Source organism: Vollenhovia emeryi, unplaced genomic scaffold (assembly GCF_000949405.1).
Source record: "Vollenhovia emeryi isolate VEMERY1.0 unplaced genomic scaffold, V.emery_V1.0 DF939261.1, whole genome shotgun sequence".
NCBI lineage: Eukaryota > Metazoa > Arthropoda > Insecta > Hymenoptera > Formicidae > Vollenhovia > Vollenhovia emeryi.
In genome coordinates, this window is record NW_011967105.1 from 190,478 (window position 1) to 218,008 (window position 27,531).

Genomic DNA, 27,531 nt, shown 5'->3' on the forward strand with positions numbered 1-27,531 from the left:
AGAGTAACGTTACGAACATATACACGTACACCCATGCAGCACAAACATTTTTAACTACATTACAGTAACGTTGCAATATCATACATTCCAGTGCAATATTGTAGGAACATTTCCAAACTATGAACAATCTTCTAAATCATTCTATAAAGCGGTACGTATTTGTTTTTGCTTATGAATGAATTTCTCATTTACATGACGTATAATTTTTACAGCTTTCAAATTTTTTTTGTATATTTGTTTTCCAATATAATCTATTGGGTTGATGCATGAGTTCGTCTCGTTTTTAAATATTTGCGCACTTTATATACGAATTCGATCTGCTATCAACTTCACACTTACACGACGTATTTAAAAGTAGCAATTGAACGGAAACTTTACTGTCAAATTCGTTGTCGTCGATTGATGTTTGTGAGTCGTGTAAATTTATGAAGATGGATAAAAATGAGCAACACTTTCGGTATATTATGCTTTTTACGTATTTTTGTAAAGGCAAACTGCTGTTCAGACCACGAGAAAAATATGTTCTGTCTACGGAGAACATGTTATTGACGATTCCACCGTTCGTAAAATAGTTCCGATGGCTCCGCAATGGAAATTTTAATCTCACGGATGAGAAACGTCCTAGGCGTCCTTCCGGAAATGACAGTCACGAAATCTTGGCCTTGATTGAAACTGATCGTCACAAAACAACTCGTAAGATTGCATATATCACTGATTAAATGCATATCGACAAAAAATAATAGATATGAAATTTTTTGTTTAAAAACGGGACAGACTTATGCATCAACCCAATACACGCCACATGCATATAACAAATATTGACAAGTCATTAATTAAATCTCGAGTCGAGGGTCTGTCTTCGACTCGGGTCGTCCTAGAGTCCTAAATTTTGGCAAAGGACAAGATCGCGCGTCGTAAGCAATTTTCCATTCAGAATCTGTAGGATTTTTTAAAATCTATGTCGGAATTCATTTCACAATTTGGAAAATGCAAAAAGAATTCTTCTTGGATTCTCCGCACTATCCGGAAGTGGGAATCAATCCTTTCTTTAATTTCGACACGCTCAATCTCTCGTTAAAACGGCACTCTATGTACGAAACAAACAGATTCTAACACTTCGAGTGAAAGTCCCGCCAATTCCAAAGTCCGGATCAGGAGGAAAAAATCTCAACCCCTCCACATAAATTTCCTGTTTACATCTCGCTCTACGTCAAGCTGAATCGCAAATATATAGATTTGAGTCGCTGGCTTTTCTTATCTAAGACCTAGACTTAATCTCGCGGAGGGGAGGGGAAAAATGAGGGGAGACGCACTTGGAGCCGCCATCCTGCCCACAAGTACGTGCGCCAAAGTTCGACGATTCTCGATTCAAGGCTCCTTCGCGTTTAATTTATTATTGTCGCTATCTGTCCACTGTTTTCTACACGACGGTAATAATTCATCCCTTAAAAAAACAGGTAAGAAACGTCGGTGACATTTTATCTTTTCCAATATTCTCCGTCCATTTGGAGTCGGTGTTTCTCGAATAATTAAAGATTATTCAAGACCTGTTTCCTCGTGTCTCACGCTTTTTTTGTGGCCGCCGCGTCGAAGCAATAGGTAAGCGTGTGCCTTTTCGTTATCATCAGTAATTGATGATTAAAAAAAAGATATCTTGTTAGCGATTGCCGCGTTATTTGAGTGCAAAGTGTGCGGTGACTGCGCAAGTTTACCGCGCACGTGCGCGGATCCGCGCGCGCACGACGAACAGTCTGCTGCGATCGGTTTGCAAGTTCGGTTCTCGATTTCTCCGCGGGACGTTCGCGAGTGCGCCGACCCCATTTCGCCGTCAGTCCGTCGTCGAGTCGCGAGGTGCACAGCGAACTCACTGGTGTGCGCATACTTGCGGACGTGTCAGAATCTCGCTCGCTTTCTTTTAAATTTAAAACATCGATATATAGGCCGATGGCAGAAAACGATCGTTCTCTGCCATCGGTCTTGAGGCCATTCTACAATTGCGTAAACGTGGTTGTTAGCGGTTGTACAGTGTTGTAAAACACAGTTTCCCAAGGAGAACAAAAAGTCAGGATGATGTCAATTTGATGTCGTATTGAGCAAATTTATGTCAAATTTTGGCCAATTTGATGCCATATTGACCAAAATTTGACATAAATTTGCTCAATAAAATTGACATCATCCTGACTTTTTCTTCTCCTTGGGTTTAAACTAGCATTTCCGATTGTAAAGTCTGTTGTAAAAGTTGGCTGAACTTCATCTTTCACGACTACAACGATGTAGGACGTAAAGGCTAACCAAATCATTCACTTTAATTACGACGTATCTTACTCTATTGTACATTACTTTGATGTTGCAACACTTACTACTACTTGTACTCCTCCAACCCTGCAACTACGTTTACGCAATTGTAGAATGGCCTTTACGCGTGGTCTACAATGGCAGTAGGAATAGTGGATTAAGGCTGCAAAGGCCATTCAATTGCGTAAACCGCGGTTGTTATCGGCTGTGTGGTGTTATAAAACACAGTTTTAAACTAGTATTTCCGATTGTAAAGCCTGTTGTGAAAGATGGCCACGATAAGATTCGCTACATTTCGACATCCGGCAGCGACATAGAACGTAGAACAGGCCTTATCTAAAGCCCGCTGCAGACGATGCTATTTTTCCTGCTGGATTGCTTGCAATTTAGTAAATTACTAGGAATCCTGAATGCTGAGTGGTGCAATGATAGTAATTTACTAAATCGCAAGCAATCCAGCAGGAAAAATAGCATCGTCTGCAGCGGGCTTTACATCTACAACTGAGCAGTCTCTAAAGCGTTTACGGATCGTTCTCTGCCATAGGCCATAGGATTTTTACGCAACGACCTGTCGAGCGCGAGTAAATTAAATTTACCGCTACGACTACTTCCGGGTTTTGACGAGACATGGCGGCACCAATCAACACCGCGGACGTTATTTCGCGACTCTGGGAGCTTTCCAGCAAGCGACACAAGTCGACACAAGTGTCGTTCTGTCTTTATTATTCATTGAATGCGAAGAAAGACAGAACATTTGTGTCGACTTGTGTCGCTTGCTGGAAAGCTCCCTCTGATTAGAGGGGTCTCTAGGAGGGAGGAGATGCGAGATGCGACTCTCTGCAAACTCCGCTATTTTTACAGCACGCTGTCGTCGGAGAGGGGATAACGCACACTTCGGCCAACTTTGGTCGAGTAGAAGAGCTTAGGCGTTATCTGCTCTCTCTCTCTGGCCGGTATTCATAATCAGATCTTATATTCAAGACCGTCTTAAGATCATCTTTAGGAGGCCTCGGCGAAGAAAGAGAGAGCAGATACGTCTATGCTCTTCTACTCGACCGGTGTTGGCCGAAGCGCCCGAGCGCACACGTACACGGCCGCTCGCTTGTTTGCGTTAGCCCCTCTCCGACGACAGCGTGCGGCGAAAGTAGCGAAATTTGCATCTCTAGATGCCGACTAGAGTTGACGTTGCACTCATGGTGTAAAGATACAAGGTGAAACATTGCGCACGCGACCAATTTTTCGGGCAAATTGTTCATTGGTTCTTCGTGCATTCAACCGCAATGATTTGCAGTTGATGGTTGGGGCAAATTACTGATTGGTCAATTTGGTAGTTTGGGCCGCTTCTGATTGGCTGACACTGCGCCACCAGATTGCTTCACCTTGTATCTTTACACCATGGCTGCACTCGCGGCTAATCACCGCTAATCCGCTAATCAGTTCAATCAGTTGTCAGTCGACACCTTTCCTGGTTCGGTCGTAAAAACGTCGTTGTGCCTATGGTGGAAATAACAAGGTGAAGCATTCCCGATGCGCACTCGTTCAATTTTGTAAGCCAATCATCGCGCGACCCATTTTGCGAGTTCCGTTTGGGACGTTGAGCGGTTCGCACGTCTTCTGGTTGAAGAAAAAAAAAAGTTTGATACTCGCGGGTTGCATCATCTAATAGGGATTGCATCATCCCGCGCGAGGTCCGGTAGTTGGGCCTCTGCATTGTGTGACATCAAAAACGTGATGACACGATAAGATATTTACACCATCAAGACTATTGGTTCGTCGTGGCCGTATCGGCTCAGTGAGTGAGCCGGGAGCCAATAAACTAGAAGAAGAAGAAAGAAGAAGCGACCCATTTTGCAAGGAAAGTAATATGGCTGCTTCCATCAGCGCCTGTCGTCAATCACGTCGTTTGATGCCAGTGAACTCTATACATACTGGAATGAGTGATCTATAGTTCTGGCTGTTGCCGAGAGAGAGGTGCGTTGAGTGAATCCTTGTCTCCTTCTAGTACTACCTGATTAGATAATCGCATATAAGTGACGCCCTTCTTCTCGTCATTTATATGCGACTACCCAATCAGGTAGTACTAGAAGGAGACAAGGATTCACCCAAACGCACCTCTCTCTCGGCAACAGCCAGAACAATAGATCACTCATTCCAGTATGTATAGAGTTCACTGTTTGATGCTTACGTCCTTTCTTTAAATATTGCATGAAAAAGAAGTGGACAAAGCTACATATGCAGTAAGTAGTAAATATAATTAATGTTGAGACATCATATTACTTCATATGTGTTTAATAATATGTTTAATAATATAAAGGGCGCCTACAAAATGGGTCGTCTTCTGATTGGTTTAACCGGCAAAGCTGCCGCCATTATGCGCAATGCTTCACCTTGTTATTTCCACCATAGGCTTGTTTTCTATTGCTGCACTGGTGAACTAGTGCAGTAAGCTAGAATGAGAAAAAATATACTTGTCCTACTCTAACTTATTGCACTAGTTCACCAGTGTAGCAACAGAAAACAAGCCTATGGTTGTGCCCTGCGCGATGTAGAGTTTTCAATAGGCCTGTTCTTTATTACTGCACTACTGAACTAGTGCAATAAGTTAAAATGAAACAAATAGATTACCTCTCATTCCAACTCATTGCACCAGTGTGCACTAGTTCAGGAGTGCAGCAATAAAAAACAGACCCATTGTAAGCCCGTCAAATCGGTCAACTCTAAATACAAGCGAACAGGACTGGTCACCTTTCGCGCGGGGTAGATAGCTGGGCACGTTTATCGCCTCGTCTCGTTATCTAGCTGCCTTGTTGCCCCACTCGACCTTATGTCAGATGACATGTTTTTTTCACAAGCGTTCTCGAGTGATTATCGAAAGCGCCAGTCAGCGGCCGGGGATAACGATCGCCGCGGCGTCAACGTGATACATAACTTTTCGTGACAGTAATTAAAACAGCATCAAACTTGTAATTATGCAGAAACTGCTGAATAACCGTGTGTTACCATTCTTAATACCAAACGGTAAGGTCCGCTGTAATTGTTACTCGTTCACGACACGTTACGAAAATTCCAGTTTTGCAAGGCATAAGCGCACGATGTCCACCGCCAGTGATATAATAAGCGATCCGCCGAGGGGACCGCTGGACGTTTACAGGAAACGAGCAACGTTCGACTGGAAGTCGTTCAAGTTGTCCCTGGAAGGAGAGGATGTCGTGCGGAGCCAGGTATCGTATCAGTAGCGCGCACTTTAAGTCTGGCGTAGGCACGTGTTAAAGAGATCAATTGAATGTTTAGAAAAAATTATGGCAACTTCTCGAAAACCACCCTGCGTTTCGAAGGTCGACGTCGCCGGAGAGTCTGGATGAGCTTCGGAGACGCAGCAACGCTCAGATACAAGTGCTCTACGACAATGGCATAGATGTAATTATGATAATTTATGTAGCCACAAGTTGTAATGACCTGGTAATCATTAGTCAGCAGGAGTAACATCAATATTATGATTTCTCGTTCGACGTGTAAATATAAAAGTGAAATGCACATTTGCGAATGACATTTACATTTTGAGTAAGGAATTATAATGTTAATATTAGTGAAATGGTTAGTCGTTGTTCAGTGGGAATTGTGATAGCTAGCATTCGCTGATACCCTTTCTACAGCTAAGGGCCACTTTAGCCCACTCCGATTAACTTTAATCGACGATTAACTCAATCAGCAGTGTCGTCAACATGAAGACTTGTGTGTACCGTTCTTAATCTATCTCTTAGTAACAATTTCATCTCTGTTAAAGCTGTTGTATGTTTTCAAGAAAAGTCTTTTAATTTAATACGTGAAATCACAATTATACTATGCGTCGAAAAGATTAAGTTAGGAACGACACACGCAACAAGTCCTCATGTTGGCGACACTGCTGATTAAGTTAATCGTCGATTAAAGTTAATCGGAGTTGGTTAAAGTGGCCCTAAGGGCCTGAGCAGAATGGCTGTCTTGCACTCTAAAGCCTGTATCAGACTACGTAACAGACTTATTTAAAGAAGTTTAAACGGTCTTTTGAAACTAAGATAACAAAAGATCGTTTAAATAGTTAAACTGTTGTGTACAGTCATTCTTGTAAACTTGAAAAATTCTTCATGGTCACTTAAAGTAATGCACAATAACTGTCTTGTGACTTAAGAATACAAGACAGTCGTTCTGCTTCGACCCTGAGGATGCTCTCGCTTGTGGCTCATCCATTGGATAGACTACGCCGTAAGAAGACGGTTAAAAATCACAGTGAAATCATATAAAAATTTCCGTGTAACTCTACTCTCCACTCGGGCCGCGTTCAGAAACTTCACCCGAGTGCCCCGGTGTATTATTTTATCCTTGATTAACATACGGTGAGCAACAAGGATGAAACGATACATTGGGGCGCTCGGGTGACGTTTCTGAACGCAGCCCGGATGAGCTACAAGCAGGATGGATCGTCCTTGGGTGTAGAAAGGATATGAGAATAAGTGAGTCTAAAACTTTGGCATAAGAGCGTTTGAAACAATATCGGCGCTTTAACAATTTTCGTATAACCTTTTTAGCCATTGGAAGATTTTAAATCTTACCTTTATATTTTTCAATACGATGGGTCGATACCGATAAAAATGAGTATCACGTATGGTATGGTTCCAAGTTCCATATTAGCGTTGGGTACCAGTCAACATCAACATCTTGTAGCAGAATTTGGAAGTGGCCACGTATGTACGAACGCGACAGTCTCGTGAATCGTTATGATAAAACTTATTATAATGTTCTTATTGCTTATAGTACAATGGCTGCTTTGCGTTGACTGAAATTTCTCATGGAACCAACGCGAAAGGCATGCGAACCAGAGCAACGTATGACGTGGCGACGAAGAGTTTTATCCTTCATACACCTGATTTTGAAGCAGCAAAATGTTGGGCAGGTGGTTTAGGTGAGCCAACCCGTGTTATATTACATTTACATTGATGTTATATTGATGTTACGTACTGTTGCTTTGGAGTTTGCTGGCAAGTTTTAGTCGATAAACAATTTACGACCGACAATGAGATGCAGCGTTACTTGATATATTCAGTACTTGCTATATTTCCTAATATACTGTAATTTTTAGGAAAATGCGCGACACACGCCCTTGTATTTGCGCAGCTAATTACACCGGACGGGGTGAGCCACGGCCTGCACGTTTTCATCGTACAGATTCGCGATCTGAAAACTCATCTGCCTCTTCCCGGCGTCGTCGTTGGTGACATGGGCGAAAAGATAGCCCTTAACGGAATAGACAATGGATTTTTAATGTTCAACAATTATTCTGTACCGCGTAGTTGCCTGTTAAATCGCACCGCGGATGTCAGCGAAGATGGGAAGTACGTCATCGCTTTGAAGGACCAACGAAAGAGATACGGTGAGAATTAGTATTGGCACGATGAACCCTCAGAGTCGGGACTAGAAAGTGGCGAACAAGGCATTTGCCTTATGTAAAAGATTTGTAGGGGTGCAAAAATTGCAATACAATTTTTTATAATATATAAAACCTGTATACATAATGATTAGATGTTCTACTAAGATTATTATAATATATTAAACATAACTGATAACAATTATTTTTATTATGTTTTACATGCCGTAAAAGAAATATTTTTTGTTACTGAGGGAGCGCACTTTTTCTCTGGTCTCGGCTCTGATGAACGCACATGGCGTAGTTTTGTAATTTTTGTAATTAATTCCACTGATTGTTATATCTATGCAGGCTTGTCGTTGGGTGCACTCTCGGGAGGTCGTGTCGCCATTACTGCGATATGCATGCATTATATGAGCCTTGCACTAACGATCGCCATACGTTACTGCGCAGTCAGGAAACAGTTCGGCCCCACCCAGGATAATGAATTGCCGGTTATAGAATATCAGACGCAAGTACGCATAACAACGAGGGTTTTATTTCGAGTTGAGCAAAAGAAAAGGTTATCATAATTAACGTAAAATATGTATATTCTAGCAATGGCGCATCCTTCCTCATTTAGCCGAGGTGTATGCGATAAAAATATTTTCTATGACGTTGCAAAAAAGTATGCTTGAGCTTCAACTAAGCCGCTTCACGAATGACGATGAAGACACGCTTGCCGATATAGGAATGGAGATGCACGCGTTATCTTCTGCAGCGAAACCATTTTGTTCATGGACTGCGCGCGACGCGATTCAGGATTGCAGAGAATCTTGCGGTGGGCATGGATACTTAAAAAGTAAGTGCAATATCACATATATGTATTGCATGTACATACATATTGAGACGAACTCTTGTCATTTTATTTTTAGTGTCTCGTTTGGGTGATATAAGAGCTCAAAACGATGCAAATTGTACGTATGAGGGGGAAAACAACGTACTTATTCAACAAGCAAGTAACTGGTTGTTAAATCAATGGGCTAATATTAATAAAGGACAGTCCGTACCATCTCACCTTAATTCTGTGGACTTTCTGGTGAATGCAGAGCAAATACTTCAAACTAAATTTAATCAAACTACAACGGAAGGTGTATTAAAACCTGAAAGTATGATAAAAGTGATTCTTTGTATTTAAATATAGAGGAACGTTCCCTATTATGAGGTAGCCTTATAATGTGAGATAACAGGTTTTTAACGTCCAAGTTCAATTACAAATCTTTTTTCGCGACAACACGATCTAACAATGAATTTTCCACTAAACAGATTTTATTTCAAGGGCAATAAATTCATGGTGGAACCACTAGACGATGCTTATTAATTTAACAGAAACCCTGCTATTTCATATTAAGAACTTGTCTCATAATAGAGGACTTTACTACCGCAAGTTATTAGTTTGACAAATGATTCAGGTTGCGATTAACATGCTATTTTGTTAATTTTAGATTTGCTCCTAGCTTTTAAATGGTTAGTTTGTTATTATTTGAAAAAGACACATCAACGTGTGAAGGAACTCGAATCAAATGGATTGTCTGATTTTGATGTAAAAAACAATTCCCAATCGTTTTTAGCACGAACCTTGTCTCTCGTATATGCAGAGGTAAATAAGATATATACATATAATAATATTTCAACTGAAGTTGAGAAGAAGCGACACATTGTATTTCAAAACACAATTCATATCGAGCGGAAATCTAAGCTTTAAATTCTAAAATGGAAATACACGAGCATCATTTATTCAACAAGTATTTGCAAACAATTTTACATTATCATAGAATGGAAATTAATACAATAAATTTCTTTTTTCGTTATAGCATGCCGTACTACTGTATTTTATCAAATGTTTGCACGATCCAAAATGGACCGTAAACGAAAGAGAGGTACTCACAAAATTGTGTTCTCTATTCGGAGCTATAACATTGGAGAAGAGATTGGGAGACTTGTACGGCGGTGGTTATGCCTCTCCTAACAGTAACATAGACGGTTTTTTGCGGGAAGGAATTATAACGCTCTGCAAAGATTTAGTTAACAATGCTGTTGCGCTAGTTGACGTACTGGCGCCGTCAGACTTCGTTCTTAATTCTGCTCTAGGAATGTCCGATGGCGAGGTATATCCTGCTACCACTAAATATTTTATAGTTTTTATACCGAATTATTTATATGTAATCTTTCGATATGTGAAATTAAAAATGTCTTTTTGTCTAGGTATACAAGCACATAAAAGAGTGGATATTTAAAGACAAAGAAAACTTGGAACGTCCATCGTGGTGGAAAGAAATCCAATCTAAATTGTAATAAAAGTATGAGACTTAAGAGTGCAAATTTCTACTTTTGTTTTACATAGACTTCAAAGTAATATCTTCAAATGATAATTTAAAACAAACGCACAAATTCATGTTGTTCAGAGTTGTGTAGATATTGATTGAAATGTTGAAATAATTTATTATATGCTGTAAAAATTAGTGCCTTGACATAAATTCTTGTTGCACTTTTAATCGGTGACTAATATCATGTTAATATTTTAGTATTAAAATTGAATATAGTTTTTATATATACATTGTTATAACGGTTTTTACAACTTGTACGTGTTTTAACTAGTATCCCATACAGCACCAAAGCTCTCGGAAAATTTCAGAAAACATTGTTGCAATGTTGCAATGTTTCTGAAAGCTTCGGTGCTGTATGGGATATCATCAATTATATTAATATATTTTGTTATACATACATATATATTATTAACAAATTAATAAAATTGGTATGGCTGAAATGTGATAAAACACAAATGTGAAGGAATAAAGGATATGGCCTTGATGGTCAAATTGGTTGAGACTCCCGCCTAGCAAGAGAGAGAGGTCCACGTTCAAATCCTGGCTGAGGTGATATTTTTTCGCAATAAATTTAGAATAAAATATTTAGACACTAACACCCTGCCACGGCTCTTCGTCCTTTATTCCTTCACATATATATTATTAAATATTAAAAAATTTTAACTGATAAAACTTATATCTTAAACAATATTTTAGATAAAAATGAAATATGTGAGAAATTATGTTTTAAATAAATAGTCTGATTATAAATATAAAAATAAAAAATTTTATTGCAAATTTCTATAAAATTTTTGTTTTATATATTTATAATTCTGTATGTTTCGATCTGTCTGCAAATGGCAAGACTTTGTCTACTTCCGCAAACCAATCGTTGTACACAGCTTTAGGATCAACTAACCAGAATCTGTGAAATGATATCGGTTCTTGGGATGCCAAATACGCGTTAGGATAGTCTATAGGTTGTGCCTGAAACAGTTATTAAATATATGGTTTAATATCATTTTATTAAAGTAATAATCATTAGACGTTAAACACTACTAGGATTATATCGTTTTTAATTATAGATCGTATATACATGTATCTTTCAATATTTCATATGTTTGTATACGTTAGTTCAATGTCCGATATAAATGATAACAAAAAATTATTACGCATACCTGATGGAACATTGAAGAATGCACTCCTTCTACTCCAAGTCGCGACAAACAAAGTCCAAAGAGGTGCATGTCATCGGGAGTACTCGCGGATGGGCAAGTACACGCGCCCGGTTCTACCATTAAGTGAACCAAGGGAGCTGATAATATGACACCTGCACCACCAGTTAAATACTGATAGCCATAATCGTTGTTCCACATACGAAACCCATAACGTTCGCCGATCGCGACCGAGTGCTTAGGATTGTAGCACGTGAGCAGGTTTAACAAACGTACCACACTGTAATAAATTGAAGTACACTTCAACTTTTTAATATCTTTTAAAAACGAAGATTACGAGCTGTCTACACAGCCTTTACAAATTTTTGGCAACTTTTAAATAAGGATCTTTAATATATTATAGTTACATTCACCTGAATATAGTGTCATCATCGACAACGGCGAGCCAATCGAAATTACGTTTCTTTAGTATTTTGCTGGCTTTTTGCAAGATACCATAGGTCTTGGCACAATGTCCTGTAGTGGTATTCGGGACGACGTATGCCTCTCGTAAATTTTTGTCTAGATAGTAAAAACAATTGAGCAACTTGCGAAGACTGTAAGTATATCAAAATATATGTAATTTGATTGACAAGGCATACCGGCTACGTCACTGAAATATCCGATGTTCAAATCGTACTTTGCCCATGTCTTTTTAATCACCGGGATTCTGTCCAAGTGATATTTGGCGCAAGTCTTAACGGCGAAATAAATGTTTTTCGGAGCTACGGAAGAACTCTGCAAATTAAGAATATTTATATCGACGCAGTTGAAGAATAGAATATATTGTTCTAACTTGTTAAAATTATTCTCGTTGATTAGTAAGTCATATCGTGTGTGACATACACAAGAATGGAAGAATCGGGGATACGTGGCACAATCGGAGGCGGACACAATGCACAGTTTAGACATATGACTCAGCTTCACGGCAGTGCTATTTAACACAAAGGCCGCGAATTCGTACGCTACGTCGATAGAAAAATCTGTCTTCAGTTCCTTGCCCTCGGAGACTTGTTTGGCCAAGCTAAAAAATTACATTCTTAACCCAAATAGCCAGTGTGCAGTGTATGGAAATAAAATGCCAGCAACTGATAGCTCTTTGCTAGGAATATGAATTCACCGTTTGAATGATTAAATACAGCTAGCGTAATGTTAGCATATTGTTGTAATTAAGTGCAAAGCTACAGAGCGAACATTTCAGATATCCAATGCTAGCAAACAACAGCACAATAGACGAAATAGACGCATAGAGCAGGACGCTAACAGTTTTATTAGCAATATGAAAGCAACTTGCGCTCACGCTGGCCACTTGGGTAACTTTTGAACAAAAGTAACGAAACGAGGACAAATCGTGACTATACGTTTAGACAATTGCATTTTGTCAAGTTTTGAATTTTTATATCCTATTTTACGTCTTCAGTTATTCCTTCGAAGCTGTTTACGTTACGACTCGTATAATGGTGATTATTTAACATGAAAAGAAAATATACCTCTTTAATAGCGTAATACTCATGGCAAACCCAGACGGCATGTGTGGATACCTAAATCTTTTGGTACGATGCGCAAAGTGATGAATAATGGTAGGCTCATGATCATAAAGCGTGTGTCCGACCCATACGTTCTGCACAAACGAATTACTTGGAATACAAATTGTCCTTTGTCAAAAGCTCTTGGCGGCAAGAACGCGATTCACCTGCGACGAGCTAAACTTTCCAAGAACATTCAGTAGCTTCTCCAGCCGAATCACGGTATTTTCTAAACAAAAGAAGAACCATTCCACGTCCGGAAATTCATTGGACAAGTGAGTCAGCAGCGGGATTATCGTCCAGGAACCTTTGATGTCGAGCTCGTGGGACAGCACGACGTGTGGCAATTCCTAGAACATACAGACAACTTATCTGGCGACAAGGACAAGATAGACGTAGTCGCCTACTTCCCAGTGAACACCGCGCGACTCTAATAGTTACATAACATTAATAATATTACTTTAATATTAACAAATAACATCAGTAATGTCCTACTCGACAACAGAGATATAATACAAAACATGTCATGCACAGCAGTTACACATTGTTGAGGAAACTTTACGGAAAATTGTAATGTTGACGTTACTGCGGTTTATCCAACGAATGAAATTAGCATTGTACCTCGTGAAAGCTCAAGGCCCGGTCTGCAATGAGTTGTCAGTCGCTAGTCAGAAATCGTAACTACATGCTGATCCTTTTCTGGGTGGAAGAAAAGGGAGCGACACACAGTTCTGACTCGTTGTAGACCAGGCGTAATGGAACTAAACGCGAAGGATGCAATTTGTAGCGACCAAACGTACCCCTTCAAGAGCGCCGGCCTGCTCGTAGATGCTCTTCCTCAAGTAATCAGCGTGGGCCGCGTTGTAGCCCTCCTTTTGACTCAGTATTATTATCGTCACCTTGCCGGGCTCTAAAAAAAAACATTCCGATTGAGTCCTTTTTCGCGCAATTAAATCTCGAGTGTACAGAAGAAAAGAGAACAAGAAGAAGGATGAAGATTCTCAGAACAGGCGAGAGTCCGAAAGTACATCTCTAGTGAAGTTTCCCGGGTGAAAGGTGTCCGGGATAAATACCCAGCGTGTCTACGCTCGCGGCGAGCGAAACGCAGGCGGCGAGGAGCGCGAGATACGTCGGCAATTCCATTTTTATCGAGACGGCGTTGCAAGTCCGTAACGGAAGGTCCGTGTACGTTCCTCCTTTTCGTCTCGAATCGGCCCCACCTACTATCAATCGTCGCTCGACGACCGCGCGCCGTCGATCGTCATCAGCTGTTCGCTGTTAAACCCCGCGAAAAAGCCGGCCGATATCCTTCCCCGCCCCTCCTCAGGATTGGTAGAAGCCGCAGGTGGGCGCCAATCAGAGCCCGCGGTGACGCGTGCCGTCTCCTCGACCTTGCGTTCCTTTCACTCTGACCGAGAAGGGAGTGAAGGGACACGTATCGCACGTATAGTCGTGCACGGTGGATGCGTCGTGGTCCGCGTTGGTGATGAACAGAACAGTCGAGACGCTCTTTTTTTAGTGAGTTTAGGAACGTGAATTTGGATTCAGGCCCACGTTTCCTCCGAGGGAACGTTTGCTCGAGAAGTGGATCGAAAACGCTGAAAAGTGGACTCGCAGCGGGCCATCGAGTAAAATGTTGCTCGAAGAAGATTTTGGGACGTGACCTGGGAAGAAAAAGTTGTCGCGACCATCACTGTATGTACGTAGGAATCCCGGGAGATCGAGGCCTCGGAAGAGAGGCTCTTCCGGTGCCTGGTGTACTTGAATCGAAGTCGAACTGGCGGACGAGGAGGACCGCGTGCCTGAAAGGACACGATTTGCAAACAAGCTGAGAGAGCTCGGGGTTAGACTAGGTGGATGCCGATAGAATGCGTAGGCGTTCGTACACGCGCGACTTCTTATCAGTCGTCATGAGTGTCTCGAGCGAGTGGCAGGCGCGCGCCAGAAGGAGCTGAGGTAATCGGCGCGGCGCTCTTGATCTTTCACGTTTCGTTCGCGCGACCACCTCTTTTCCTTTTTCCCCCCCGCATTTGCTCCGTAAAAAGCCCACACCGTGTGCTCCCGTTGCAGATGCATATGTCGTACTGGTTCGGCGTGGATGTGGGCAGTTTCCTGTTTTCAGGATACAACGTCACCACGGTATGGGGTCTGGTGGCGACGTGCCTGGGTCTGGCTGCCCTCGCGGTGCTGTACGAGGCCATGAAGGTCTCGCAGATCTACCTGCAGCCGTCTGCCATCAGACCCATGTCTAGGACGACGTCGGCCACGTCGGAGAGCTCGTCCCTCCTATCTAAAATGAGACCAAAGAACCTGAGGACTCACACAAAGTGGTACGTTGTTGTTTTCTTATCTCCCCGCGGCGATAAGCCGCATGTACGCGGCTTCTGAGTCGCTTGTGTAATTGATTTAATTGGTATTTAATACGTCGAACAATAGCTGCAGTATTTTTGTCTCAATGCGAATGGAACTTTTCGTTCAGCGTGTGGAAAAGGAGGGACGACAAATTATCTAAGGATTCTGCTGATTAGTAGGAGCTTGGAGGAAGAGTCTTTGTTATTTAAAATTTATGTGCATTGTTATAGCGAGTGCGGTTGCTTGCACTAGTGCGCACTGAGGGCACACAAAGGCTCGTTTATTTGTCAATTCTTTTATTTAAGGATCTTAAGGTTCTCTTGAAATATGTTTGAGCCAGTAAAATGATCTGTATAGCATCCGTACGGGTCATTTTTTGCCTAAATGCTCTTTGAACGTGTATTTACGACAAAGTTAAATATAGGAATTGACTCGGCGCGCACGAAACAAGCAATCGAATTCGCTATTAGATTTGTTCTTTGCGGCAAAGTTTTGTGCCCTTTTCACGTTTCCCCTTTTTCTCTTCAACATCTAATTATACAGGGTGTCTCATTTTACATGATACACGCAAATATCTCCAAAAATATGAACGCGGAAAAACAAAAGTTGTTTGGTTCGAAGGAGGACATAAGGTGGTGCCATTGACTTGACTTTGGACAGTCATTTGAAGATCACGCAAAGGTCACCTTCAATTTTTTCAAATGGAACCCCGTATTATTTATTATACTGTCTTATTCTACTAATTAATATGACTTTTGTCCGAAACACTTTTTTATTTGCCTAATACTTTGGGATACTCAAGAGAAAATTTATAACTTTTTCCATGTTTAACCGAGGGGGAAACCGCTGAGGGCATTGTGGTGTACAGATTTGCGACATTACTGGATATTAGGCTGGAGACTAAGCCATTTTTGGGGCATTATAAAGATATAATAAGATCATGAGATAAAGTAATGCCCACTGGGCATTAGTGGGCATTGGTGTACAAGATTTTGGTCAGCTGTTTCCCCCTCGTGTTTAGCTTATGATATCTCGACCACTGTTTGTCGGAGGAAAAAGTAATACAGGACTTTTTTTTACTTGATTTGGTCTCAGGAATATGCTGTTGCAATTATTGAAAATTTTTGTGTATTGTAACATACACGAAAACTTTTGTACGTATCTTATATAAATAAAGTGCAGTGTGCGTTGTAACAATAATAGTATTTTAATAATTACGAAATTAATCATGTATTATCATCGCTACTCGCGAGTTTAGTTATTATTTTAAACAGTACACTTGTTTTCGAGCAGCAGCTAAGCGTTTTCAAGCCGATGTTAAATGTGTTTTCTCAGTGGAAGCTGCTCGAGTTGGACGTTGCAAACGTTGCACTGGTCGCTTCACACTGCGCTGGGTTACATCCTGATGATGGCTGTTATGACATACAATGCATACTTCACCATTGCCCTCGCCATCGGAGCATGCCTTGGATACTTCATATTCGGGCATACTCTCGTACAATTAAATATGCAGCGTTTTTACCGCAAGCAGACAATTGTGGAATGTGATAAGAATTGCGAAGGTAATGCAACTCTATGTTAGCCTAAGGCAAGAGGGTGACTACTTTGATCATGTTTTTTGTAATCGCTCCTAGATACTGTCTCGAATCAACAGAGACGCGAATCCGCTGTCTCTATCGTTGCTGAGCAATTAGTCATCGAAGCAAACATCGAAGTTCACGTACCGAGAGATACGTGAGTTTTGTCGCCAAACCGTGCAGGTGGAAAGTCTGACATTATCTAGGATAGTTGTTACTGTTATGTTATATAATTACATATTTGTACGCATACGTAGCACATTTTTATACAGATGTTTTATTATAAATTAGAAAAATACAAATAAATTTATTATATTGTCTATTTACAACTAACGTAGGATTCTCTTGTTATAGGTTTTTATATACCAGACACAATATTTTCTTACAATGGTTACAAAAATATCTTACAAATATGGTAATTATTATAATGTTAACCGTTAATACTTGTGATAATTAGAATATTTTTATAAAATAAAATATTTAAGAAACTTGTTAGAGCACAAAGAGTAAAAAAGTGACACGATACAGGTCCTAGAAAATGCAATCAATAATTGATGACTTCTTTTTCATGTTGCAAAAAATATACAAAAATAAAGATCAATGATGATTTCAGTTCAAGATCTTAATTACGATACTTAATAAGGATCTTATTTGTCTCTGGCCATTATATGATAGACATTTAAAAATTGAATTGCTCAAATAATTCTTCTATATTATCCTCATAATCCATAACGTTCTGCATGCCTTCGAACAAAAGGCCAAAACACGGACTGTCGGCACTGTTGAAGTGCTCGTATCCGTATATCTGCTTGTTACACAGCCAGCAAAAGAAAGCTTGGCAATGTGCACATGTCATTTTGTTGCAACCGTCAGTCTTGCTAATGAAAGAATGGCACTTCGGGCAACTTTTCGCGTTGTCCTAAACAAAGTTATATACTCATCATTACGAATACTCTTATCGTAGTCTTATTGTTTAATATCAACTCGTTAATTCTTGCCAATCGTTTCTCAACTTTCGCACTATTTTCGTGTAAAGTCGAATCTCGCATATTTAATATACCTACTTTCAGATACTCGGTTGTAAGACACCTTTCGACTATTTGCATTTGCCGCTTGCCATATTTCTTCTCCAGCATCTTCTTCTCCTTGTCGTTGCTGTTTTTGTACTTTTCAGTGAGCTCCGCAATATAGGCCGATGTCATCTCGCATGACTCTTGTCCATGGTACGACTATTTGAATTAACAAGTACACATAGGAGTTTGATACGTAGAATATGTCGATACACGGAGAGAAATTTTGGTCACAAAGTAAGTACCAAACGAAAGGTCTTGTCAGCTGATTACAGATATGTCAATCTCAGAGTTTATCTATTTAACATTGGAGAGTTGGAGTCAACTATAAAGGTTTCCCAAGGGGTTCCCAAAAATCACTTAATCTACCTAAAACTTACTTAAGTTCATAGAAAATGCAGGACGATGTCATTAGCATCGACCATTGGGAAATCTTTTAGTAAACTCCAACTCGGTTTTGGAATTTCTGGAGTTTGATATCTTTGGATCGTTAAGTAGGTACACTGAGACTGATATATCTGCGATTATTTTGACGAGACCTTTCATTTGGTACCTGCTTTGTGACCAAAATCGAATGCGAAAAAAAAGGGGCCGACCTTGTTCTCACTCTTTATCCTGAAAATCATGTAATCGTGGGACAACACGGTATTTCGAAGAACTTTGAGTTTTTTGAAATTTTATACCATACATTTTACTAGTAGAACGTATGGTAAGATTAAAAAAAAATTCTCTCCGTGTAATAGATACATATATGTTTGTATATATACGTATATATCGTGTTCGCTCAAATATTGAATTGAATATGCGTCTTACCTGACGGCAAAAGACGCAGAAGCAGTAGTTGCATACGGGACAAATCGGTGCGTCATCGTTCGGGTTTCTAATAACCGGATATTGACATGAAATTCGTGGACAATACACTATGTCTTCCATAGTGTTTAATGTCACTCGTAACATGATCTGCTCGTATTTGTGAAACAAATCTGGACAGAGAGTCTTGACGTCGTCATCGCTTATCTTGCGCCTACAATCTGTCGTCGGGCACAATATAGCATTGTTGGAGTCGCCAATACTGATGGCCACATACTTCTCCATACAATTTTTGCAGTATACGTGCTCACAGATTTCCAGTTCTATACAGTTCTGTCCTAAGCATTCCTCGAAGCATATGTGGCAGGTATAAACGTTCTTGCGAAATTGCACCTTATGTTGCTTCTTGTCGTAAGTTATTAACAATCTTTTCACATCAAATGACAATGCACCGTTCTGAGCTCTGGGATCGGACAATTGGACTAGGCGTGACAAGACGATATTTTGTGACTTGTAAATTAAATGCAAGAAGGAAACGTCTAAGGATTCTTCTATTTTTAGAAAGTCAAAAATGTCATTTTGTAGAAAACTTAGCCACAGAAAGATGATCTCGTTGCCCTGGTTCTCTCTCCACATCTCGTCAAATCTCTGACAAATGAAAGATATCTCCCAAGGCGTCAACCATGTTATGGAAAGGCAGAAATCCGGAGGTGTTTCGGATGGATATGTATTAGGGAGGTACATGTACATTTTGATTGGCGGCAAGTGCTCAACAAAGATATCGTCGGCAACAGCTTCCTCCCCATCGGGACAATTGTCAGTGAACTTTAATTTCAGTTTTCTACAACAATTTGGAGATATGCTGATCGAGCATTTTATGCATTCGCTTTTCGTGTAAAAGAACTCTGTCTCGTCGAAGATACTGGAAAGGATAGCCACTTCGTCCTCCTGTCGTTGCAGATTGTTCGCAATCTCATAAGACATCTTTGGTATCTATAATAGATGAGTGTGAGTTTACTATGACCCATGTTATAATAATGTAGTTGAACTGAGTATCAAAGGGTATTCATGTACATGCAGAGAAAGCAACAAACCTCTTAAAGACAGTTACTGGAATTGTAGATTTTATATTCCTATTGAACCTGCAATATGAAAAGACAAATGTAAGAAAAAATGTGCTCCATATACTTATATCTGTTGATACATAAATTATAAATAAAACTGTAAATAACATTATAAATAGGAAATTAATTTTGAAGAGAAAGAAAATTATATTATTACAAAAATTACGATTAAAAATATGTAATATGTATGTGTACATAGAATTCTAATATCACAGACAACGGGAAACTCTCGTAATTATTTCGAAATAAAAAGTCTGATATTAAAGCACAGTAATAAAGAACGTTATTCATTTGATGTTCAACGCAACAATTAATCAGCGTATACGTACGAAGAAAAGGAAAAATCAATTGGGTCATTATTTAAAATAAAATTGAAGGTTGAGGTCGTCTTTATTACTGTGCAATGTATTGATATATGTAATATAATTAAATACTACAATGTAAAAAATGCTGTTAAAATTGATATTTATAAAGGTATCGAAGTAAATAAAAATGTATGTTATACAACTTGATAAAAATGGAGCGAACAAGAATCAGAAACCACGTTTGTGCCTTCGTTGCGAGCAATTTTTAATTCATACATTTTTTTCCCCCGAATCAAAACACACCGCCACGTTTTCGATATCGAAACCCTCGTATTTTTATTTCACATTTAGAACGGAATAAAAAGATTAGAAAAGGGTTAGACAATGAAATAATTAAAAATTTTGCAGTTAGCAAATCTGCCGGTTAAATTAATTGCTATAGTTAAGTTGATCGGAGTTCGATCGGAAAAAGTAGCCGGTCAAATTGATGGAAGTGACTTTTCACACAAAGGCCCGGTGATAAGAAATAGCGCTGAAAATATCTAGAATCTTTGTATAAGTCCTTATCATTATATTGACGAGAATTTAAACGTGGAGCAACAAGAGATAACTTGGAGCGATTCAATTACTACAAAGAAATGAATTGTAATTTATTCCAGAAATACTATTCTGTGTACTTGAATGATAATAAGGCGTAGGTCGTAAAGGTCATCACAAGGGAGCATCACATGTCGATTGTTAAAGCGCATAATTTACATTATACAGGGTGTTATGTAATACCCGCATCAACGCTTATTATGGGATAGAGTGGACTAGACTAAGTCGAAAAGTCCTGTACCACTTTGCAGGTTTTGCAATAGTTAACGAGTTATTAATTATTAAAAATCGCTGTCTTAGGCCGGCCCACTGCCCAATTCAACGTTGAATTGGGCAGTGTGTACGAAAACAATTTCTCTTTAGCCGCGATATTCATAGTCAGGTGTTATATTTAAGACCGATATCTTAAGTTTATCTGTCGCTGTTATCTGTCGCTGTTATCAGTCGCTGCGTGAATCGTTTCAGTGACTACGAGATAGCTTAAGATGATCTTAAATAAGATCTGACTATGGCTGCGTTTCGATATTCGCTATAACTGAAGATCTATGGTGTACGCAACGTTAAGCACAGATTTTCAGCACTGACCGGAACACAGCCTACAAAAACTGCTTCGATCGAGTTCGTATTAAGCGTATTAAGCCAGTGGCACATGATACTTTTTGCCGCTTGCACCCGCGACAGCCAATTGGCTCTGCTATGTGACCTAAGGCTGCATCTTGACCCATACAGCACAGAAAGTTAAAATAATGTTGCTGAAACGTTGCAATGTTGAATATTGAAGTATATATGTCTTTTCTACGTTGAATCTTGGTTAATGTTTGTACATTAATTCTTTATATTGCTGCAACGTTAAAACAATCTTGAACAAATTATTATTTTTTGACACTCAAATAGATACTTAAAAATGCATAATTATGAAATGTATGTGTATATATATATATTTTTTGCAACGGTTAGAAATTTTCTGAACTAAGATTGGATTATTATTTTAGTGGAACAATTCAATTTCAGTACTTCCAGCAGTTGTAAAATTAATCTGCACTACCAATGCAGATTAATTTTAATCTCGGTCTTTAAATTATAGTATTTTTCTACACGATTCAATGCTCGATGCTCGTTGGTTTAATTAAACGGTTCTTATGCTATGCATGTGCAGCTATGCAATTTTGTGTGCAATGGCCCAATTTCTTTATCCGTATGCTTATGCACCTGTGCAGGTTCGTCTGGATAGACGAACCTTTAGGCCTGTATCCACGATGCTAAAAACTTGGTCAAAGTTCGAGCATCGTGGACGCAGACCTTAAGTCCCAGTCTACAATAGATGATTTAAGCCCTAAGCTTTAAGAAATTGGCCAATCACGGTCAAGTATGAGAAGAATGCGCGACTGTGAGTCCCAGTCTACAATAGATGATTTAAGCCCTAAGCTTAAGTCCCAGTCTACAATAGATGATTTAAGCCCTAAGCTTTAAGAAATTAGCCAATCACGGTCAAGTATGAGTAGAATGCGCGACTGTGATTAGTCAATTTCTTAAGGCTTAGGGCTTAAATCTCTATTGTAGACTGGGACTTAAGAAATTGGCCAATCACGGTCAAGTATGAGTAGAATGCGCGACTGTGATTAGTCAATTTCTTAAGTCCCAGTCTACAATAGATGATTTAAGCCCTAAGCTTTAAGAAATTGGCCAATCACGGTCAAGTATGAGAAGAATGCGCGACTGTGATTAGTCAATTTCTTAAGGCTTAGGGCTTAAATCTCTATTGTAGACTGGGACTAAGGCTTAGGGCTTAAATCTCTATTGTAGACTGGGACTTAAGCCTTGTGTCCACGATCCAAGAACTTGGTTCAAGTTCTAGTTTCGAGAAATGTGTAGCCAATCAACCTGCAGCTATTCCATAAAAGCTGCAAGGTGATTGGCTACGCATTTCTCGGAACTAGAACTTGGACACAGTTCTTGGATCGTGGACACAAGGCTTAAGACGAGAGAAATGCGGGGAAATGCAGAGATGCTGTTGGTAACACTGAAGATCAATTATTTTAACCGGAGTTTGGTTGAAGTGGCCCTGAGTGTGGGCGTCCCATGGAGCGGAACACGCGGAAGCGGAATCAGCGGATCGCCAATCGCAAGATCATTCTGATAGAGCCCTTTCAAAAATTCTTTCGAAACGGTCTTGTGATGAGCGATCCGCTGATTCCACTTCCGCGTATTCCGTTCCATGGGACGTCGCCCTGAGCCTTTAGTTGTGCTGTTTTTCGTAAAGGTGCAACGGACATGCTTGCGTTCGTTTTCTCTTGTTGAAAAAATTCATTAAGGTCCAGTTTCACAAACGTCGGTTAACTGTTAACCAGAGTTCAGTCGTCTTCTTATATCTTTCTCTCTTGTTATCCAAGAAGAGACAGAGGATCAATTAACCATGGGTTAGCGGTTAAACGATGTTTGTGAAACTGGCCCTTAAAGCCTTGTGTCCACGATGCTAGAACCTGGTCCAAGTTTTAGTTCCGAGAAATGTGTAGCCAATCAAGTTGCAGCTATTCCATAAAAGCTGCAAGTCGATTGGCTACACATTTCTCGAAACTAGAACTTGGACCAAGTCCTAGCATCGTGGACACAGGCCTTTAGGCCCGGTTTCACCAACGCGAGTTAAGCCCGCTGCAGACTATTTTTCCTGCTGGATTGCTTGCAATTTAGTAAATTACTAGGAATCCTGAATGCTGAGTGGTGCAATGATAGTAATTTACTAAATCGCAAGCAATCCAGCAGGAAAAATAGCATCGTCTGCAGCGGGCTTTAACCTAATCGGTCAGTTAACTTTCAGGGTGACAACAGCCGAACATAAAACTGATACCAAGAAAATAGGTTAATAAAGATCAGTTTTATGTTCGGCTGTTGGCACCCTGAAAGTTAACCGACCGATTAGATTAACTCGCGTTGGTGAAACCGGGCCCTATAGTCCACGTCAAGTACAGTACATATTTAATCTACAGTGCACGTGACGGAAACTATAGATTTATTTTATCAGTGGTGGAGAGAGGGGGAGGGGGAGACAATCTACGCGTCGTCTTTTGACTCATGCAACTCATTGCCACTGTACGTCTGTACTGTTATCTGGAGCCTCCAGTTTTCTCTCGAAATTATGCTTTACATTTTACAAAATACAGCCAAATGTCAAGTTTTTCGAAAAATTGCGGCGTACCAGCTCAGCAACGCGTAACGGAAAACACGTGGCGATAACGTTAATTTAATATTATGTTACAGTCAGTAATAATTACTTAGCGATGTCGCGCGATGTTTTTATCCTGTAAGTTAAATCCTACCATGCGTCGGAAGAGTTAACGTAACATGTAATCGTGACACGATCATGTTTACAACGCGATACTTACATTACCAAAGTGTGTGATATTTCTATTTACTGAAGAGAGAAATGTTGATCGAGCAGCAAACGATCCTACGTCGCACCCGAAAACGACTGAAAAAAAGTCTCGAAATCGGGAGTCTGTTTCCGCCCCAGGAAGACTAGAGACTATACTTGCGTTCGTTTTCTCCCACTGGGAGCATAAACTATACTGAATCTCTATAGTTTACGTTACGTAAATTATAGACTTTCAGTATAGTTTATGCTCCCGGTGGGAGAAAACGAACGCAGGCCCGGATTCAGTGGTAGGGGACTGTGGTAGGGGTAGGGCCGGATAGGCTAAAAAGTGGTTGCATTTCATGGGCACTGTTCGCAGTATGGTCGAACGGCAAATTTATGAACTACGCGTGCTGGACTTCGAAGCGTCGTACATACAACATACTTTTATTCGGACCATAGACATATATATATATATACATATATATATAGACCCAGCGTTCTGTGAGTCCTCATTCACATGGAGCGTAACTTGCGTAGCGTAACCTGCGTATCACCAATCACAGGGTCATTCTGATAGAACCGTTTCAATAATTCCGTTGAACTAGTCCTGTGATTGGTGATACGCAGGTTACGCTACGCAAGTTACGCTCCATTCAGATTTTACAACGGTAGCGAAGCAGCTTCTTCCGCTGAGCGTGGCCAGCGTTCAGAAAACACCACCGCTCTCGCCGAGTTGCCACGTGCTACTCGTGGCGGGAAAACGCACGTCGTCGCTGTTGTATGTGCACGCGTGCTCGCGTCGAATGGTTAAATTGATAGATATCGGAAAAGAGGAATTAATGAGCACGGCGGAACGATCCATACTTCAGTATTTGCCCTCGGAATTTCGAGCTTGAACGAACCTCGCTACGCGAGCTGCTAGAGCTGCCGACTTGAAGTGCGGACAGGTTAAATCCACGGGTTTTCGCACGACAATAATGCAAGTGACGGGCTCTCGAGAGGAGTCTTCAAGTATTCCACGTGATTTTCTTACCGAACTTTGAGGTTCTCGATCGGCGAGTGCTCGATCTTCACGTTCACGCCAAATGATCTTCAGAAAAACGATCTTCGAAACGCGGTCCCGTTTGGACGCATTTTGATAACAGTTCAACTCTCTCTCTCTCTCTCTCTACCTCTCCATCTGTCTCTCTCTGTCTCTCTCTGTCTCTTTCTTTTCTCCCCGGTCTCAAAGCAACACGTAGCTGCTCCTCGTGCATGCGACTCGAACTTTGACTTTTGTAACATGATAAAAACAACTCTGTTACTTTATCGTTTCTTGTACGATTACGTAAGTGGATCTCAATGTTTAGTTTGTTAAGAAGAATGCTGCAGAGCGGATGCCGTTCCGTCCACAATGGGACCTACGAGGTAAGCGCGATCGGCCATCGCCGCCAACTGCGTCATTTCACAATTTTCTATCGTCTCTTCACTCTATTCATCGAGAAGTTGCCCGAATATCCTCGCTTTGGTACTTGTATTATTTGATTTTACTAAAGTTAATTTCCAACATTCGATTTGCATCATTTAAAATTAGCAACTCGGGCGCGTGTTTGTTGCCGCACTACGTCGCAGCGGAATATATTACGATTAAAGAATTTCTTTAGGAAAAGAACAAGTTGTAGTCTCAGGTCGGATAAATAATATGACACGTGTAAATAAAAGGTCTACATGCAAATGCGATATGTACACACGTTGTCTCTCTTGCAGGAAGCCATAAAAATGTTGAACAACAATCTACAAAGCAACGCCGCTTATCTGCGATCCGTCGATGATCTTGCGAAAAGGAAGCACGACCCGAATGATTCCACGAAATTAAAGGAGACTGAAAAATATTTAATTCGGTAACCGAGTGATCAGTATTTCAATGTTGAAATGGAATTGGAATTTTTTCAAGTAGACCACTTCGCTTGTGCCTCTTTGAAATTCACGCGTTTAATTTAATTAATTGCTGCAAAAGTGAGATACAGCGAAGTGAAGTGTTTCTCTTCTCTATTAAGAGACGCTGCTTCAAAGTATTAGATGCGACTTTCCAAGTTTGATTCTCGACGCTGTAATTTCGAGAACTCAGTCCACCTTCAAATCTGTCGTAGGTCTGGCATCGATTTGGACTTGCTGGACACTCTGTCCATCATCCATGTCGCTGGTACCAAGGGTAAGGGTACAACGTGTGCGTTTGCGGAGGCGATTCTGCGACAGCACGGCTTCACCACGGGTTTCTACAGCTCGCCGCACCTAGTCTCTGTGCGGGAGCGCATTCAGATAAATGGCGAACCCATCAGCAAGGAGCACTTCGCTGGCTGCTTCTGGACTGTCTACCGACGTCTGGAGGAAGCACGGGAGTCCGAGTCTGACATGCCGATGTACTACAAGTTCCTGACGATTCTCATGTTCCACGTGTTTCTGGAGGCGAATGTTGACGTAGCCATCATCGAGGTGGGAATCGGTGGCGAACTGGATTGCACCAATATCGTGCGGAATCCGGTTTGCGTGGGTATAACGAGGCTGAGTCTGGAGCATACTAGTTTACTGGGCAACACTCTGCCGGAGATCGCTTATCAGAAGTCGGGGATCTTCAAGCCGAATGCGCTGGCTTTCACGGTGCCGCAACTGCAGTCGGCGATGCGCGTTCTGCAGGAACGAGCCGTGGAAAGGAAGTGCCGCAACCTGGAAGTGGTTTCGGCCCAAAATTGCACATTGGTACCCAATGCCATCGAAATAGCTCTGGCGCTTAAATACGGCGTGCTGTATCAAAATGCTTTGCTGGCGATCAGTCTGGCATTCGAGTGGATGAAAGCGCGTCGCGACGAGTCCGTTGCGCAATTTTATTACACCGAGAACTTTTACGATTTTCAAAGCGATGTCGACGCATCGCAGATAATTTCATTAGATAACGTCATGACAGCGTTGACGGACTGCAAATGGCCTGGCCGCACGCAAATTCTCAAGACCAGTGTCGCGGATTTCTTTCTGGACGGTGCTCACACGTACGAGAGTATCGTCAATTGTGTATCGTGGTTTAAAAGAAACAGCCAGGAAGCATCCAATAAGTTCTTGATATTTCACACCAGCGGCACCCGGAATTCCCTGCCATTCTTAAACCTACTGAAACCCCTGAACTTCGATAGAGCTTATTTCACTCCAAATTACGCCGGCGTGGTCAGCGTGGAGGATTTATCGAGTCACATAGTAATCGATGAAGAGACAAGTAAATGCAGAAAGCACAGCGCGTTCTGGGGCAATAGTTCAGTAGTGAAGAATAACGTTGCCGAGGTGATCAGCGACATTAAAGAGCATGTATCGTCGCGAGGGGACAGTCACGATAAGATAGAGATTCTTGTAACAGGATCCTTACATTTGGTTGGCGCGTTACTGACTATCCTGGACCCTGGCTTAACAATGCGCAGTGATTTTTAATGTAATATAAAATAGGCATAAAATTTGACTTGTTAAGATGCTCGCGTCGATGTCGATGTCGATATATCGCTACGCTTCTGCTTGATGCGAGACATTACCGCATCTTTTGA

General features: G+C 40.8%; 5 protein-coding genes across 23 annotated transcripts; 3 read left to right on the forward strand and 2 right to left on the reverse strand.

Annotated features, from left to right (window-relative positions):
• Positions 1 to 104: 104 nt before the first annotated feature.
• LOC105559643 (peroxisomal acyl-coenzyme A oxidase 3) lies at positions 105 to 10,306 on the forward strand. 5 transcript variants are annotated; one of them, XM_012008090.1, is made up of 12 exons: positions 105 to 151; positions 5,366 to 5,516; positions 5,587 to 5,712; positions 6,861 to 7,016; positions 7,087 to 7,234; positions 7,412 to 7,702; positions 8,048 to 8,211; positions 8,294 to 8,537; positions 8,611 to 8,844; positions 9,181 to 9,335; positions 9,550 to 9,843; positions 9,941 to 10,306. In XM_012008090.1, the coding sequence occupies exons 1-12, from the start codon at positions 120 to 122 to the stop codon at positions 10,028 to 10,030; spliced, it is 2,085 nt and encodes a 694-aa protein (XP_011863480.1). In that variant the 5' UTR covers positions 105 to 119; the 3' UTR covers positions 10,031 to 10,306. The 5 variants fall into 5 exon arrangements, with proteins under 5 accessions (XP_011863480.1, XP_011863483.1, XP_011863482.1 ...); XM_012008093.1 differs by lacking the exon at positions 105 to 151 and adding an exon at positions 1,304 to 1,457 and having other exon boundaries at positions 5,364 to 5,516; XM_012008092.1 differs by lacking the exon at positions 105 to 151 and adding an exon at positions 1,765 to 1,870.
• A 511-nt stretch (positions 10,307 to 10,817) lies between these two features.
• Positions 10,818 to 14,067, reverse strand: LOC105559649 (beta-1,3-glucosyltransferase). The gene is made up of 9 exons (XM_012008115.1): positions 13,855 to 14,067; positions 13,582 to 13,691; positions 12,949 to 13,131; positions 12,746 to 12,876; positions 12,102 to 12,279; positions 11,858 to 11,993; positions 11,630 to 11,777; positions 11,220 to 11,496; positions 10,818 to 11,028 (listed from the first exon to the last, which is right to left on the reverse strand). The coding sequence occupies exons 1-9, from the start codon at positions 13,922 to 13,924 to the stop codon at positions 10,867 to 10,869; spliced, it is 1,395 nt and encodes a 464-aa protein (XP_011863505.1). The 5' UTR covers positions 13,925 to 14,067; the 3' UTR covers positions 10,818 to 10,866.
• Positions 14,068 to 14,218: 151 nt separating this feature from the next.
• Positions 14,219 to 17,322, forward strand: LOC105559648 (probable low affinity copper uptake protein 2). The gene is made up of 4 exons (XM_012008114.1): positions 14,219 to 14,737; positions 14,852 to 15,111; positions 16,469 to 16,695; positions 16,768 to 17,322. The coding sequence occupies exons 2-4, from the start codon at positions 14,852 to 14,854 to the stop codon at positions 16,869 to 16,871; spliced, it is 591 nt and encodes a 196-aa protein (XP_011863504.1). The 5' UTR covers positions 14,219 to 14,737; the 3' UTR covers positions 16,872 to 17,322.
• A 51-nt stretch (positions 17,323 to 17,373) lies between these two features.
• LOC105559647 (E3 ubiquitin-protein ligase RNF14-like) lies at positions 17,374 to 25,311 on the reverse strand. Of its 12 annotated transcripts, none has more exons than XM_012008110.1 (5): positions 25,002 to 25,311; positions 19,685 to 19,732; positions 18,594 to 19,583; positions 17,775 to 17,939; positions 17,374 to 17,629 (listed from the first exon to the last, which is right to left on the reverse strand). In XM_012008110.1, the coding sequence occupies exons 3-5, from the start codon at positions 19,572 to 19,574 to the stop codon at positions 17,390 to 17,392; spliced, it is 1,386 nt and encodes a 461-aa protein (XP_011863500.1). In that variant the 5' UTR covers positions 19,575 to 19,583; positions 19,685 to 19,732; positions 25,002 to 25,311; the 3' UTR covers positions 17,374 to 17,389. The 12 variants fall into 12 exon arrangements, with proteins under 12 accessions (XP_011863500.1, XP_011863499.1, XP_011863503.1 ...); XM_012008109.1 differs by lacking the exon at positions 25,002 to 25,311 and adding an exon at positions 23,997 to 24,067; XM_012008113.1 differs by lacking the exon at positions 25,002 to 25,311 and adding an exon at positions 21,202 to 21,218.
• On the forward strand, positions 24,265 to 27,495 carry LOC105559646 (folylpolyglutamate synthase, mitochondrial). 4 transcript variants are annotated; one of them, XM_012008098.1, is made up of 4 exons: positions 24,265 to 24,395; positions 25,318 to 25,375; positions 25,715 to 25,848; positions 26,098 to 27,495. In XM_012008098.1, the coding sequence occupies exons 1-4, from the start codon at positions 24,328 to 24,330 to the stop codon at positions 27,419 to 27,421; spliced, it is 1,584 nt and encodes a 527-aa protein (XP_011863488.1). In that variant the 5' UTR covers positions 24,265 to 24,327; the 3' UTR covers positions 27,422 to 27,495. The 4 variants fall into 4 exon arrangements, with proteins under 4 accessions (XP_011863488.1, XP_011863489.1, XP_011863490.1 ...); XM_012008099.1 differs by lacking the exon at positions 24,265 to 24,395 and adding an exon at positions 24,640 to 24,947; XM_012008100.1 differs by lacking the exon at positions 24,265 to 24,395 and adding an exon at positions 24,640 to 24,915.
• Positions 27,496 to 27,531: the final 36 nt, after the last annotated feature.